We start from the raw sequence: 17,015 nt of genomic DNA on the forward strand, positions 1-17,015 counted from the left end.
TGTTTATACATTTCTAAGCATCAACAAATTTATTGTATTTTATTTTGAGGATGCATGGAAAGGGAAGATATTTTCTTTCTGTGCATCCTCTCCTCCGTCGATTTAAGGTAGGCAACGCATATGCAATTGCGTATGTCTATGGGCAACGGTTACTTCGCTATTTCAGCGATTTCGATATAAAAAAAAATTACACAATTGTTATTCGATTATTACTTTATTGAACTCGAATTAACGAAACTGAGTAACTCCTACAACCCAACAGATGGCGGCAACTGTTCTTGGTGACGTTGTCTACTAGCCGAAGAAACCTGCAAAAAAAAAAAATACAGATATCGTTACAATTACATGAACTATTGTAATTTTAGAAAGAAAACACAACTCAACAAACTTTAAATATTAGTAATTTTATAATACATCGCATTTTAAACCGACAGACAATCGTAAACTATTTAATTTCTTTTTTTTTAACTTGAATCATTAATAGAATTGACAATTAACTTTTGACGGGTTTGACGGGATCAATGATGTCAATTAATATTACTAGAAAAGAATTACGAAATTAATTATTAACTTAATAACAAGTAAGTAGTGACCGAGGGTGCCGTTGGTGAAGATGCCGGCGAGTGCGGCGAGCGCGTTCAGCTTGGCCACAGTGTGCTCAGCATGCGCCAGTGCCAGGGCGCCCAGGAGCGACGTGCTATTCGCCAGTCCACTGCAACGTACATTTAATGTAAGCTATGACATAGGCGACCATTTTAATTATTTTAATGTTACGTACATATAAATCAAAGGTAGGTAAATCCAAGTCTGTAAATTATTCAGTAAATGAACTGAATTTGCTTAGAATTTTGTTTCATTTACTAAAATGAAAACACTGAAGCGTGTCCAACTAACTAAACTAGATGGCGCCATAGTTAACTTGTTTAACGACACGTTTAAGGCGTTTTGCTGTATTTGATTTTATGGGCCTCATACATACTTCCTGTCAGACCAGTGACGTTCACTTGTCAAGTGACGTACTTAATAAACAAGAGAAAAAAAAAAAGTTACTCATGAAATATTTACATATATGTCCCTTTTTGTCTTGACGCGTCGTTTACTCAAGCAAGAGGTTTTAAGAGTGGTCGGTAATAACATTGCGTGCACCGATGTTGTGTCACCTTGTCTCCTGCTGCTGCAGTAAAATAGTATTATAAAATGAAATCTTACACCGGATTAAATAGGCTGAGGAAGCCGAAAGGATTGGCATCGCAGCAACTGCTCTGAAAAAAAAAAAAAAACATTTTTATGAGATTGTTCTGTGGCGGCGATGAAACATCTTTGTATTCATAATTATAAAGCTAAGATGAAGGCATTGGTCGATTAAGATGAATGTCTTACTAGTAGAAGCAGTAGCATCGGCAATGCAAGAGAATAGAGCGAGGCCAGAGTGGGCTGCGACATGCTGACCGACGGACTGATTGATTGGCATAAACTACAAGTACTAACCCAGTACTAACTACAGTTAGTGTGAGGTAAGCAAGCGCCTGCATACTTATATTACTTGATATCAAAAGAAGACTTGCTAATTATCATTTCAATAATTCTTAGGTTTTCCAGTTTCAAGGTAACAGATAGAAACATAAGAAGAGAATAATGTTAGACTGCTATTGATTGTATAATATTACGTATTTTACGTTTTTATGAATAGCTTGTATTATCATGCGACACAACAAGAAACCTCTTAGCATGACAAAGAGGTTCTGTTATAGTATCCAGTGTTAAAGTTCCTCGCTGCAATCTGCAATGTTACCTCGTGAAAGTGACTGGTTATGGTAGCTAAGAATTAGATATTAGATAAAATTTGATGTAAAGATATCGAGTCGTTGTGGAATAGGTTTGGGTCGTTGCGTAACGATCGCCCGATCCCGAATCCCGATTTACTGCCCCTGTTCTCCTTTCCCGCTACATAGTGCCTGTCGGGAGGGTACGGGGGATGATACTGAGGTGCAGGGGGGGAGGGTGACGGAGCTCTGCTCAATCCTATAGGGCAGGGGGCAGTATTGTAGCGACGGCCGGTGTGGTCGCATGTGAGTTTCGCGCGTGTCTCGCCTAGTCCAGCGCCGCGTACTCCGCACCGGTGAGTATGTCTCTGTTATTGTCCTTATCATTGTTTGATGAATGAAGTTTGGCATCAAACAATACTGACACGATGTGCCGTATATCTTTTGTGTTGTCTTAAGAAATTTTGTTTTATTTTAATATGTACGTCCTAATTTTTAAATGTTAAACGTGTATATTAAATTTAAGTTTCTAGAAGGGAAAAAAAAAACATGGTAAAGCAATGCCTTAACCAATTTATGACGTGTTCAACCCTTTGTCGGGAGCTTTACTTTTAACCCTTTTCCTCTTATTTCTTCTTTTGTTGAAAGGAAAATAATTCAGTTTATAGACACGTTTACTAAAATCTAAGGAAAATAAACCAGGTACACGTTTGAGCTCTTTTTAGAATTGTTAAGTCCTGTTTATATAAAAGAATGCTGGTTGTAATGAGTTCAAAGATAAATAAATGTTCGATGTATTTGTCACATCGTGCATCCTACTTCTAGAATCTCACTTAAGTCCTAGATATATTGTTTGTGTACTTTATATATTGGTTATATAAACGAATAAATCAAATTTTTGCGAAAAAAAACGTTTTTTTTTGCAGGAGATCCAAAAGTAATATTTATTTAAGCCATATAAATTTTTGTTTTCGTAAATATCATTAGCTGACATGAAATATATAACACAATAGACTAATCCTTGACTCCAGACAGCGATATATTTTCTCTCTTCACATTCGTTTATATAGAAATTTAAAATTCTATGTAAGAAAAATATATATATAATATATAAGTAATGGAGATTACGCTTCTTAGAATTTAATCTGTAGGAAAAAAAATATATGCGAAAGATCCCCCGAGGCAGAGGCAGAGGCAGAGGCGAGCAATATCGCGTTCGGGTTCAATTTGAATATCCCGAGGGTAAATATAACATACCCGGGTGACCGCTACCCGGCTGGACATTGTCCGGATATCTTCAGACGTTAACCCTTGTCCCTCCTGGACACATCGCAGATTAGATTGTCTAATACACATGCAATACGTCAGATTGTGTATAACATCAGGCAAGTTTCTCTGTTGTATTACGCGTAAAGGTTACACAGATTTATACAAGTATTTCTGTTCATCATCATCATCATCAGCTCACTATACGTCCCCACCGAGGGACTCGGAGCCTACCCTAAGTTAAGGGTGATTTGGTCATAGTCAACCATGCTGGCCAAGTGCGTGTTGGTGTATTTCTGTTAATTCTAGCGAAATTCTTCCACATTTAATCAATCTTGTTACAAATGTTTGTCAAACAGTTCAGCAAAACAAACAGCTGACGGCGTACAATGATTTTGTTTGTTGAAGCGACGACCCACATACATAAATTACTCATTGTGATTTATATTAGTACGATACAATATTAATTTTGTTCTATTTAAATCAATTCATGGCCGATATTTGCAATGTATTATATTGAAATGTTAATCAATCACTACACAAAAGTTAGCTTGAGTTTCTATAGCACAGTAACGAACCTCAAAGAATTTCCCTAAAAAACATTTTTCGCAGTTGAATCTTACTCATTTCTTGTTAAATTCTAAAATTAAATGACAGATGTCTCTAGAGAGGGTTAAAACAATGTCTCCAAGCTATAAGTGATCTCGAGCAGGAACAAAACAATCTGGTCGCGTGGTTATCTTCTTCTGCAGCTATTTCTGTTGTTTTCTCACATCACACAAAAATTAAAACTGGGAACAACGTCATTCGGGTTAACTATTTCTGTTTTAATTTAGATTTCATTCGCAGATACATTTGTATCGCTTGCAATTTCACACGATCTGCGCTCGGCACGTAACTAATGGCTAACATTTTGAGGAAGGCGATTAATTCAGCGCGACTGTGGCTTTTGTCCTAGAGGTCGCCCTGTCGCTGGGACCCGCGGGGTGTGAGGTGTGCGGGCTGAGATGGGGGGGGGGGGGCGTTGCTTGACCCAATTGTGTTAGACTTCTTTTAGCTCTTTATCCTCCGCGTCTTATAAGATTTGATGGACTTAAAGACGGCTCTCATCTCGAGATTCCGCAAAGTATTTCTAGTTCATTATTTCTGTATTTAAGACTTAAGAGTACTGTTACTTACTCTATTATAAATTTTTTTTCAAAGTTTATCTTTACATTAGGGTATGGTTCAACTATATGTCAGTTGTAGCCGGAAGGGTTGATACGAAAGTGTTAAAGTAGATCTTGGGTAATCTTAAGTTTTTACAGGTTCATAATAAAAAGCAGATACTTGTGTTGTCTGTTTGCAAAGACAAGTCGGCGAGGAATAGAAGTGCGATCGTGAATTTTAAATTAGAGTCGTTTTTTGTTGCCACCATAAAACTTGGAACTTCTTTGTGTTATTACTTTTGTGTCGGCTGACAGTCAGTATCGCGACTTCGCTCAAATATACTGTCAAAAAAGTATCGGGAACGGATGGATGATATGTTTTGGTTGTGAATTGAAACTATTTCATGCGAGTTGTGATATTTCATTGACCTCTTTCATAACAATACAAAATAGTAGGTACACGATTCTAGTACAAGAGCTGGTGACTGCGGATGTCATTGAGTGCTATAGAGTGGGACTACACGAGCCGGTTGCGGTGCATTTAGCAAAGAAATCGAACTCGCTTTACGCTTGCAACAGTTCCAATGCATTTGTGCGGCAAACACAATGGCTTTTGTTCCGCAAAGTGCGCTGTAATGTACTGCCCGCGCCGCGCCAACTGCCGCCGCTGACCTACATGCTGAGTGCCGCCTTGCTTACACCTCTCAACACACTCTGCTCGGACGGCAGACTTCGACCACTTACATGATGAGAGTATAAAATCCTGACGGAACGTAACAGTACCCAATCATGATCTGAACTGAACACTGGCATATTGTTGCTTGAGGTAAAAAAAACCTGATGGTATGCTTTTTTGTGCCCCATGAGGTCTGGTTTTCGACAAACGTCTGCGTATATTGATTTATTGATTGATGATTGAGTTATTTATCGAGCACCCGAATGATTGCTTCTACTCGTATTTTATAACAGAGTGAAGAAAAAGTATAAACATTTAATTGTGAAAGTTGACAAGAGCAATGAATTACAGGAATGGTTCTTGTACGTGAGTTAGATGTGGTACATTCGTCAGCGTCGGGTGGAGCCGCAGCCGACTCTTGCTGTCATTGATGCGACAAGAATTTTATTTGCGTCTTGTTTGCTGCTTATTTGTCGGATGTCAGACGACGCGCAGCTTTTTATTTTTATAACAGCAATTTCTTGGCGGCGCGCGATCCTTAAACAAAATGGAACCTCCCAAGGAACAATGTTAGAACGTTGGAGCAAAATATACGAGTTAACCTGTACTTTATTTTAGTCTCTGCCCCTGAATAAAGTAACAAGGAAGCACACTAGATCCTTTTTCTCCCAGATAAACTGAGTTACTTCTTTTTATTCATCTTCTCAAGATAATAGAACTTTATATAAGATAATTATAAGTCAGAGATATAAGAGCAACGTAACTTCCAGGTTTCTGAAATCGTTTTCTGGCATTCAGCTTTATCTCTGAATGCTCTGAAATTACTTGAACATCTTATTTTATGTCTCACAAACTTTTAGTGTAAAGTTAGGTTTCTAAGATAAGGAAAATAAAAAGTGAAAAATAGCGGGAATTAAAATAATATTTCAATTTGTAAATGGCGAGGAAAGGGCAGATTAAGCGGGAACCCTCCGGTGGTGGGGGCGGGGGAGGGGAAGCGGGGAGGTCGTAAATCGTGGTGGGATGGGGAAGGTAATTGAGATGACGCGCGGAAATAAGGTGACTGGATTAGAAGCGGATCTTGCGAGAGTTGAGACGATATCATCCTTATCTACTATACTTTGCGTTTTAGTAACGTACAGTCTCGTAGCTAGACTACGGCGCCAGGCAGAACTAGCTTTTTAGTTTATTGATGACTACCACTCGAGGTGAGATCAGGAGATCTACTCGTGGCATCTTATTCACAGCGCATTATAGTTTAGTTTAGTATACCCCGCAAAATTATAGTTAAATTAGTTGATGCCCGCGACGCGCTCGGAATTAAAAAAAAACATAATTGGTAGCCTATGATCTTCAAGACTATGTTCCGTTTAGCCATTCTGGAGATACCTTCAAACAAATATCAATTTTGAAAAATGTTCACGTTCAATGTCAAATACCCTGCAATGGATAAGTTTTACGCCCGCATTTTCAATTACTGCTCATAATACAAGCAAATTAATAAAAACTTTATCCTTTTTCCGTAAGTAAAAGCACAAAATTTTAAAAAATTAAAACAGCACATCGTTGAAAAGTTTAAACGCAAACCTTTATCATTACAGAAATTCTTTGCTAAATGATAACATTTGCGCACACGACTGTACTCAGATATGTTTTCATTTCGTTCTGCAAAAGTATTATACACAAAAGTAAATGTGTTTTAATTTGGCAACAAGTAACGTAACGTTTTGCGGTAATTTTGTTATGACTAACGTCTTATTTAAGTTGCAAATGCTGCTTATTTTTTGTTGCATGCATTTTGTTTCGGAACTTTGGCGTGCAGTTGAGCAACGACTGACATGTTGTAAAGTTAGCGGCCAACACATGTTTTAATATCGAAGTAAAGTAAAAACAAATGTTAGAACGATGAAACATGAATAAAACTAATATTGTTTAACACAAAGAGATGCGATGATAGTTTATTCTCAAGTTGGTTGGAGTGGGGGTGGCGAGGGATCCCCGAGGGAGGGGTGAAGGCGGGGAGAGGTGGAGGAGGAGGTGCAAGGAGACATTTCTTTTGGAACAAGTCTCATGTGAGCTTGTAACATTTATCACATAGATTTTATTTACGTTGCACCATAAAATTGTTAGTTGTATATCCCCGAGATATGTCGAGTGTTCAATTTCAATAAACACGATATTAAAACTACAGTTTGCAGTCTCTGTGTCGTGTCCTCCGTCTCGTCTCTCGAGTCCGGCTACTGTTGTATGTTTGCAGTAAGAAAAAGATGCAGAATACGATTCACAGTGCGCGACATTGGTCTCGGTGACGATAGCAAATATAGTGCTCTGATAGCCTCCTAATATTAAAAGCTAATTTCAATATTATAGAATGTATAAATATTATCTTGTACTTGTTACTCAATTAAAGTACTTATTTCATAAATATTTTTATAAAAATCAGTAAATTGTTATTTTATCAATGAAATTGAAAATGAATATCTTATACTGAATTTAATGAAACGTAATTTTTAAATGAAGGGAAATGTTGCAGATGATGTTAATATTAAAAGTTAATACTACGATACCAATATCGCACATCGATAAAGTAGAATGTTTCGAAATTATTGCAAATGTTCTCCAACAGAAAGGGGAGAAATGGCTATACCTAGCGAGGATATATACTTTTATGTGAGACAAGAGATGTAGCGATAAAAACATTTAGGATATGAGTACAATAAATCCTTACATGTTGCGTATTGCATCGCAACTTATGTACATACAAGACATGTAGCAAAGTTAGCACAAAAACTGTTGACATTATTTTGTTTTTCAGTATTGCGCTGTAGCTCTGACATATATACGAGTATATACATTGCATGTTACATTTTAAACTTTTAGTCGGCATTAAAAATTTCTATAAAGTATGTAGTACTTTTGTGAGTTAAGTGTGTGTATCGTTATGCAAATACGTTAGTGTGTGTGTGTGTGTCTCGCAGTTTACTTTGCCAATTCAATAAATTGCATTGAGTAAGTGGCTCATCACTCTGTCGCTCACATTGAAGGGCTCTCCCGCCGCCGTTTATGTTCAAATCCCTTTCCTATAGACGAGTGCTTTCAACGTTTACGGAATGAGGGAACATCACGCTCTCAACATTCTGATCCTCTTTGTTGTTTTCTTTTCTGAAAAACTGAATCTTTTAGTTTTATATAAATTGATAGTGGTATTTAACAGTAGTTGAGCCCGCTTTAGCATCTTCGCACTATTTGGCCCGGCTCTCCCGGCTCGCCCGGTGAAATACCACGACCACACAGGAGACAGGCGAGTGAATAAAAAAATAGAGATAAAAATATATCACAATTCTTGGACAAAAATGTTCTATTAGGAGAATGAAAAATAACTTCTAATATTATAATAAAATTACTGTAGTAATAGGACAGTTGTAAACTATATTATATTTTCATTTATTAAAGACATTAAATGAAATACGTGCAGCTTTCTACCACTTGACGCCGGCATAATCAGTGTTAATCTGCCTCCAATATTCTGGTCACGGAGCAGTTCCTAAGTAAGAGTTAATCCCTTGGCTTAAGACTCACAGCTCGCCTGCGAGAGGGCGCGCTGAGAAGGCCAGGCGCTGTGTTCTCGCTGAGGGGAGGATCACAATAGAAGGATTACGATAAGTTTCAGAACATGTCTAATCAAGTAACCATTCTCTTAATGAAATATAGCAATCGTTTTTATTGCTGCGCGACAAGTTGCGCCTGGTGCAGTTGTAAAATTGAAAAGAATATTTATTAGTTAAATATCTACTTTAAAGTGTAGATTCTAAAACCTAGTCTTTGCTTTGTAGTCACAATACGTTAGTTTCATAACATTAAAGTTATGTTTGTAATATGAGAAAAAAACATGACTAAAAATGATAGTTTTGCGCCGCACAATTTATCCCCCGTTCTCTGGGGGACGCTGCGAGTTGATTGCGGTCATGCTGACCCTCACTGGTCGTCTTTACAATAAAATTATTACAAGAAAGGACTTATGTAAGTTTTTGTAGATTTAACATCATTGGTTTAAGTATCAAATAATAAATAAGCGTGGTTATAAAGTATTTATAATCTGTAAATATGTAAGTGCTGGGGAAATCTAATCATTCTTTTATGACAGTAAACTAATAAGGTTACATCAATAAGCTTTGAAAATCCTTTATCCTATAAAGTATGTACCGGTGATGATCTGGCAGGACTGGTAATGTTGTCTGTCGCTGCTAAGGTATATGAACTTCGAGAGCTATGAGACAGAGAATCAAAAACTGGATTAGATGCGTGAGTCTGACCCAAGCGGGAGGAAATTCTCTCAATTTTAGACGTCGCATTGTCTACACGATTCCAATACCTTTTTTGAAGTTTTTGTTAAACATTTGTAATTTTTAGAAATGTTTTTATTCATTAAAACTAAACCAGCGTATTGTAATAATACATAGCATTACGAAAGTCCTTACATTGTATATGTAAGTAATGTTTGTGACAACAGGCGATGACATATTGTGATGGCAAGTGATAGCGACGGACAATTTATTTGAAATACGAAATAAGTTTGCGGTGTGCGGAGGCGGAAGGTCCGGAGGACGCCGGGAGAGGTCTCGAGGGACGCTGCTGGACGCCGCAGGACGCCGGAGGACGCCGGAGGACGCCACTGGCTATAGACGAGCGCTCAATCACTGTCGCACGCATTCACTACACAACTCTGAAACGTTATTAATGAAATATGAGGGACTTTTATATTTCGTTTCTTTACATGTTTTATTTTTGGATATTTTTGTATCAAAATTAAGTGAACTATGGAAATGTTAAATAAACAATATTCATGTATCCCTACAACAGAGATTTTTTTAAAGTAAGCAAAAACTATTTCTTATAACATTTATGATGTGTTTGTCGACTGATCCTGATGAAGTATTGTATATTTTGTGTGAGCAAGTAAACTTTATCGTAACCTTTTGACGTTATTATAATTGGAAGGCGTCCCAGCGAGGGGTAAAGTCGGCAATTGCTAATGCAATTGACTTCAAAGCCATAAACTTAGATAGGGAATGGAGTAAGGGGTGAGTTATCCTTATTTATGTGGGAGCCAATCACTGCTGACTGCTGATTGGTGACTGCGAGGCCGCAAGTGTGTGGCAATGAAGGCAGCACTTGACCGGCCGCAATATCTCCAACTCAAGTGCAACATTACGTAGAGTCCCGCGAGACGCTCACCACTCTATTGGTACTTGTGCTCGAGATGCGATTGTGTTAATTTTCGTGAACCAGAAATACTTAGATATTCTGAAAAAGTTTCTAAATACAGACAATAGTTTTTACTGAAGGTATTCCCTCCTTAATATTGTTTAAATGATTTAATAATATTCTTTGAATAGATAAAGGTGCATTTTAAATGCACGAGGACGACTTGTTAGTTCCAATTCAAGTTACAAACTCTGCAGCACAAGTGGCCTCAACTCAACTTTGTTAACCTAGAGTTTAGTTTAGTACTGTTTTAAAATTTATTAAAACTCTCGTCGAAATCAGATAAAAATAGGCGACTAAAACACAAATTCATTATAAAAATGCAAAAACTTAGAACTTTGCATCTTGGAAATATTGATTTGACTGAGTTTTAGTTGGGGGTTTTATTTAATAGTATCCAAAATTAGTTTTTATTCATAAATAACTACATCAAGAAATAATTTTGAAAATAATACGAGTATGCATTATATGCAAGTCGTGTAAATCAGTGCAGTGCAGTAAGCTATCCTGCACTGCAGACTGCATGCGAACTGCAGACTAACACTTTGCTTTGTACAGGATCTCTGCAAATTATTTCATGTGTTTAATATAAAATGTTTTACCACATTTACAAGTGCAGACACAATTGTACATACAAAGAAACATTGCTAAATTTTTAAAACGCCAAGTAAACATATGTTAGAAGAAGAATTTAAAATACTTGACAATGTTTTGTTCAGGTGATAGTAGAAGTTACTGTAATGATCATTTACCTAACGTATGAGAAACAAATACAAATAATGGCTATAGTTATATGTGTTGTTGTTGTTGTTGTTCAGGTAAAGTTTAGTTTACTCTGACTGCATCTTAGTTTGCAGTGTATGCTGCAGCGTAGTGCAGAGATGCGGGTTTACTTGCAGCGGAGTTTCAATACTGATGTGATTGTTCTCTTGTTTACTTTTAAAAATGACACAGTTTTGTTTTACTAAATAGTAAAAACCGTTGTTGTATATTTAATTACGAAATTACGAATTGCGAAAAGGAAAACTAAGGATTTAAATTCAGAAACAAGAGTAATATTTTTTTCCCAAAATCCTAGTTTCTTTTAACAAAATAAAATTGTCTATATTTCGGGTAAACATCATATCCTATCTGGTATACATCGTTACAAAATTCATTTCCGATTGAAAAAAAAATCTGAATTGCATAAAAATGTAATAACACTAGTAAAGTTTAGGTCGCGTTGACTAACGACTGACTGACTCCCTCCCCCCCGTCCCTCTGTAAATGGCAGACAATGTGAGACACGTGCCCTGCTTCCCCCCCCCCCACCGCACCCCGCACCACGCGGGACACACACACACACACACACGCGCGGGTAACGGCTCGTGTGGACTTTTAGTCGAAACACAACCATTTCTTATCCTTTAGGGCTGTCTATTCTTTATAAATACATACATTCGAATTCATTGAACTGTTTCAATAATAATAAAATAATTAACTTGACTTTTTGTCTGTCGACAAAAGTAGACCATTTTAACGACGTAGAAATTATAATAATGTTTGTAATTTTATAACTACCAATAATAGTGGTTATAGGTGAAAACCCTATATCATAGTATGTGTAGTGTGAGGTAGGGGGCGCGGAGTGAGCGGGGAGACTGGCCTAAGTTCGATACGCTCGCTGCCGGTGCGGCGGCACGCGGCATGGCACGGCGCGGCGCGGCGACACACAATCCCTCGTAGCGCGTGTTGGTTCATGTTGGCCCGACCTCCCCACACAAAACATTAACGTTTTTTTGTCAATAAACACATACTCATGATATTTGTTTTTTCCTCGTTACGTGCTTTCTAAATGAAGTTTTTATGGCTACGTGCATACATACATATGTTGTCTCATAACAATATTTTGATATACTTATGTTTCTCCTATCGTCTTCAAAGTAAGGAAAAGAAAAGTACGAACTGAAATTACTTTCATTGATTTCGAAGCTCGAATATTCGTATTGTTTTGTTATGTTTAGACAACAATTTATACTTAAAATACAATTAACTGGAATAGTATAGCGACTCGTAAATGTTGAGTGGTTTTCGTTTATGACAATTGGAGTTTGTCTTTATGACAATTGAATTGGGTTTTTATGACAATTGACTTTTGTCACAATGAGAGGTGCATGTTGTTTGTCACAGATGGAACGTCCGTGGAGATGAGCGCCGGGTGCGCCGCCTGTCCCGCCCCGCCTCTCTCCGTCTCGCTCGCACTCCCCGCGGCGCGCTCGCGTCCTCTCCCTCCCGCGCCATGCCGCGCACGCACCGGCATCGCCTTCTCTCAATGCTGCACCTCTTACTTCTCACTGGTGAGTTTTTACTTACATTATTACAATAGTGAATTATTGTACTTATGTACATATAAGAAGATATAACTTTGTGGTTTTGATCTGAGGTGATCTGAGCAAAGCATCATTGACCAACTCGTCACTGATACATATTAATTATATATTCAACGTAATAAGATTTACTGTTTCGCCTGGGGGACTCGGGCGGCGGGGCGGCGGGGCGGGCGGGCGGCGCCTGATAGATGTTAAAAAGTGTAAACAATAAACGATCATTGTTATGATGCCGGCGTCAAATTGGACGCGGTGTCGAATAAAATGTGCGCTATAAATCTCCCTTTCCCTCGGCCATTATCGGCTCCGCTTCCGCTGCAATATCCCGACCGCGGCTCGTTTGTCAGCCGCAGAGTTTTCATAATACGCAGTTTATTACTGAAACTTGAGAATGATCTGTTGCACTGCACTCCACAGATAACTTCTGGTTTTCGTTAAAATTACGAAGCTGGGATGTATCAAATTAATTGGCCATTAACTAGCAATTTTGAAATCAGCGCAAAAACTTTTCTTTATGGTAGTAGGTAGTAGAACGGTTGTCCTTGGCCGAGGAGGAGGCGGTGGAGGGAATTCTTAATAAGGTGTTTGTTTGTTTGAGCTGTGAGCGCCACCAGTCACAGTCACGGAGCTAATTACGTGGCTTGCGGACGTGAGCCGAAACGACGCAAGAAGTGAGCGAATTCAGAGGAACACTTTAAAGTCATTCCTGTTTTATTTTTTAATTTAAGCTTTGTTTTGAAGCGACGTGTGATAAAATTGTAAATACGATAAAAGTCACTAACTTCTATCGGCACGTTAATGTTCCGATCTCTCTCTGAATGGATTCTGTCTTCCAAAATAATTCATCAAATGATTGTTGTAATGAAGCAATTGTGTTGGTGAACCTTATCTTCCTAAAACACAATGAACTCAACAAAATAAATAAGTACTCGTTTTATTTTATATTAATGTAAAGCTGTGCTGCGCCGCGCCGAACTCGACCTGGGAATTAAATGATTTAGTTGTCGCCGTCGATTGCCATAAATTGCGGTCTGAATGTTTTCAACCTTCGCCGCGGGACCGACAATTACCACAATGTTTTAACGTGGATCTGCGTACGTTTAAAATTACGACCTTTTGCATTTCAAAAGTTTTAGGGAAGGTAACCTTTGAAAATAAGTGCAAATTGCGTGCTCTTTGTAACTTAAAATGTTGGCAAAATAACACTAACACATTTCCATGTTAGTCGCGATGTCTCATGTGTGCGGAATAGTGCAGAATTATGAGTAGTGTTCCATTCTTGTCATGAGTTTAGTCAAATTCGTGACATTAGTTCTGTCTACGAAACTTTCCCCAACTTTGTATTCGTCGACAACTCTACGAATTTGTCGCTTCGTCTCTTTCCTCCTATATTGTCATCCTTATCTGTACGTCACTCACCGCGACTCTACGTCGTCGTTGTCGCGTCCCTTTCTCACACATAATATCCTCTTTGTCTAACGCTAGTGCATTTTACAGAGATGTAAGTTAGTTTTGTAAAAGTTTAGAATTGCTGCACAAATGTAGTTTTATTCTTTTGTTTGAAACAAGTCGCGGTCGCGCTGCGGGACTCGGATTTACTTTATAGTTGTTTCTGAGGAATAAGTTTACAACTGGGGAGATATTTCTATATGCTTACTCACTAACTGAACTCGACAGGTGTCGAATTGTGAAAGTAAAAAAAAAATCAAATTATCCCACCAAAGTTTCATAAAAATCTGTCCAATGTTATATGGACATTTAGAGGACGAGCATACAAAACTATATTTTTTGATATATTCTATTCATAACATTAATAATATATAGTTAAGTGTATAAAGTTTAGAGCAAATAATGAAATGTTCATGTTTTCGTTGAAAACGTTTTGTCGTGTCTTACAGAATGACATGAAAAATACCCTCGCGGGCGGTAAAATTGTTGCTTGTCCTTACAAAACTTTTTCTCACGTTATCCATCATAAATATGTAAAGGTGCGCACATTCGAGATGTTCTTATCGCACACGAGCCGATGTAAAATGACGCGAGTTTTTCGTTAAGGAAAATATCAAATCAACCTCCGACCTGAATTTCGTATGGAATAAGGTCACCTGTCAGTTCGTCACGCACGCGGCCAATCTGTACTGGAAATATGTAATTGTGTTATGTACTGCTTACATAAATATAAGCTACGTGACCTCTTTAACACAATAACTGTCACGAGTACCGCAAGTACCCTCAGAATGAGGAGTTTTTTTTGGGGTTTCTAAAATCTTTCGAAGTAATAATTGTGCGAAAACACAATAACTATAAGATGTATAACGTTCATATTGAAAAAATAGTCATAGTAAATATAATTCTGATGGAGAAATAAAGATAATAAGACTTGAAATAATAATAATAATGCAGCGATAATTCTCTACTTACGTATAAAGTCGGAGCTATTTAACGTAATCTCAGTCCACAGAGTAGCTATGAAGTGCACTGACCGCACTCTGCACGATTGGCTACTCTGTGCGCTGAGTGGCCACTTCTGAGAGTGGCCACATGTGACCTCCTCTTACTTACTAGAGGATACTTCTGACGCTCGCAGGATAATGATCGCTCTAAATATTTTATATCATCTTTGTACCTCTGATATTGATTTTAAAAACATTTTGAGTTTAAAAACTGAAAACCATAGTAAAGGTATTTATCGTTTAGCGGAGTGGCATGTCATGTAATTCTATTAGCTTTATGGTGCATCCATGATTAAATGAAATTGAACAGATTTCTTTCTAGCGTAAATAAGGTTTAAACCTTGTTTTTCAGTAAATTGCTGGCCACTTTATGATGAGATTATGTTTGGATTATGAGAGATAATAATACTCGTAATATAAAAACCTTGTAACAAGGGTGCTACAATCTCCATTGATATTGCTTACTTTACATTTACCTCAATATATCTAGTGAGTTAAGAAAGAAAATCTAGTATTTTAGATCAATTTGCTAAGATAATCAAAAATGACATCGCCATTACAGTAAAATACTTTAACAACTCGACGCCAGTCAACAAAGACAATGTCCTGCTATTATTTTTGTTTATGAAGTCACTGTCGCAAGAAATTAGTATCGAAGATTTTCCGCAAAGTGGCGAGGAATTGTATTTTACTGTTCAGAGTATAAAAGAATTATACACTTCAGTGAATCCAATTAAACAACAAAATCATTAAATCCCTTCGTCCCTTTTCGGTCTACATTAAGCTGTTTGTCCTAACTGCGGTCGTAACGCCGGCGCAGATGCGGGCTAATGTATTCAGCGTAACGCGAATTACATGATTGGTGTTTAATTAAGTAGAGATGATCCTGTGATTAATGGCGGCTTGTTCGCCTCAATGCCTTGATGTATGTCGCCACGCGCCGCCTCGAAGGGCATAGGAGTACGGGGGGCACAACCACGTGGGAGCATGGGGTCATGGGGGCACTTGTGTGCTCGAGTGTGCGTCTGGCGCTGTTAATGTACCAACAGCTTTAACAGTAATCGTACTTAAAGATAATTGTATTCATTTAATTACTTAATGGTTAGAAGGGATTTTAATTCATAAAGTTATATGTATAATTAAAAATCCAAATATCTATTAAGTTTTAATAACAACAGAACAGTACATTCAAAGAAAAAGAAAAGATTGTCTCATAGTCGTCGTAGAGTTAGCGCGTAGAGAGTAGCGTAGCCGTGACATTGTCGTAGGCAGCTGCGTAGACAGTGAATGTCAGTTTGACGTAGCGAGTTTCCCTACGACGTGTCTGTGCAGTCCGCTGGCTAAGCACAAAAGAACCGTTGCTCAGCTGTATGTGCGCCGTGAGTTTCGCAGCTCACTGCTCACTGCTGCTCACTGCTCAGTGCTGCTCACTGCTCAGTGCTCAGAGCTCAGAGCTCGCACGAGTTGAGTAATGACGTAGCGTTAACTGAGCGCTTTATCCGGATTCATTAGTTACGATGCAATATTTGACGTCGCCCAGTTTTATGTTCATCTTGTCTGCAGCACCCTCCCCGTCTGTCTCCCCCAACTCTACAGAGATATAAATTTTATACAAGTAAGTAGTGATTTATGTGTAGATAATTAGAATAATGAAAACTTGTAAGATTCGTTTCTTTCGATGTATTTTTGATTAATACAGCAAATCATATTCTCAGCTTATTTGTTCATTCATTGAATATTTTTCCAAACCATACTACGAAGGAAATATACGTTCACATATATATTATATAGTAATAGCCTCAGGCACAAATTCGCGTACCCTAAAAGAATAGGAGACAAATTAATGGCATAACACAAAGTGGCCGCGAGAGAGGCACCGTTGGGAGAGAAGAAGTGGGGGGGGGGGTGTGAGGGGTAGATTTAGTTGAGAGCTATTTGTTAGCTCTGATTGCCGAACGTTAAATTTTGTTTGATTAAATTCTCAACACAGATAAATTCGATCAGAATTCCTGAGGAGGAGAAAAAGAGCTCCCCATTCCCGATTCCATCTAAACAAGAATTTATACCGCCTCAAATGA

General features: G+C 37.9%; 1 protein-coding gene across 1 annotated transcript in view; it reads left to right on the plus strand.

Annotated features, from left to right (window-relative positions):
- Positions 1-2,055: 2,055 nt before the first annotated feature.
- LOC106125642 (irregular chiasm C-roughest protein teiresias) overlaps positions 2,056-17,015 on the plus strand; it is a 28,037-nt gene continuing 13,077 nt past the window's right edge. Inside the window, exons 1-2 of the mRNA XM_013322923.1 lie at positions 2,056-2,119; positions 12,288-12,454. Of these exons, the coding sequence (XP_013178377.1) occupies positions 12,397-12,454 (58 nt within the window). The 5' untranslated portion in view covers positions 2,056-2,119; positions 12,288-12,396. The remainder of the gene's footprint in view (positions 2,120-12,287; positions 12,455-17,015) is intronic.

This window comes from Papilio xuthus, unplaced genomic scaffold, assembly GCF_000836235.2.
Source record: "Papilio xuthus unplaced genomic scaffold, Pxut_1.1 DF825783.1, whole genome shotgun sequence".
NCBI classification, from domain to species: Eukaryota; Metazoa; Arthropoda; class Insecta; order Lepidoptera; family Papilionidae; genus Papilio; species Papilio xuthus.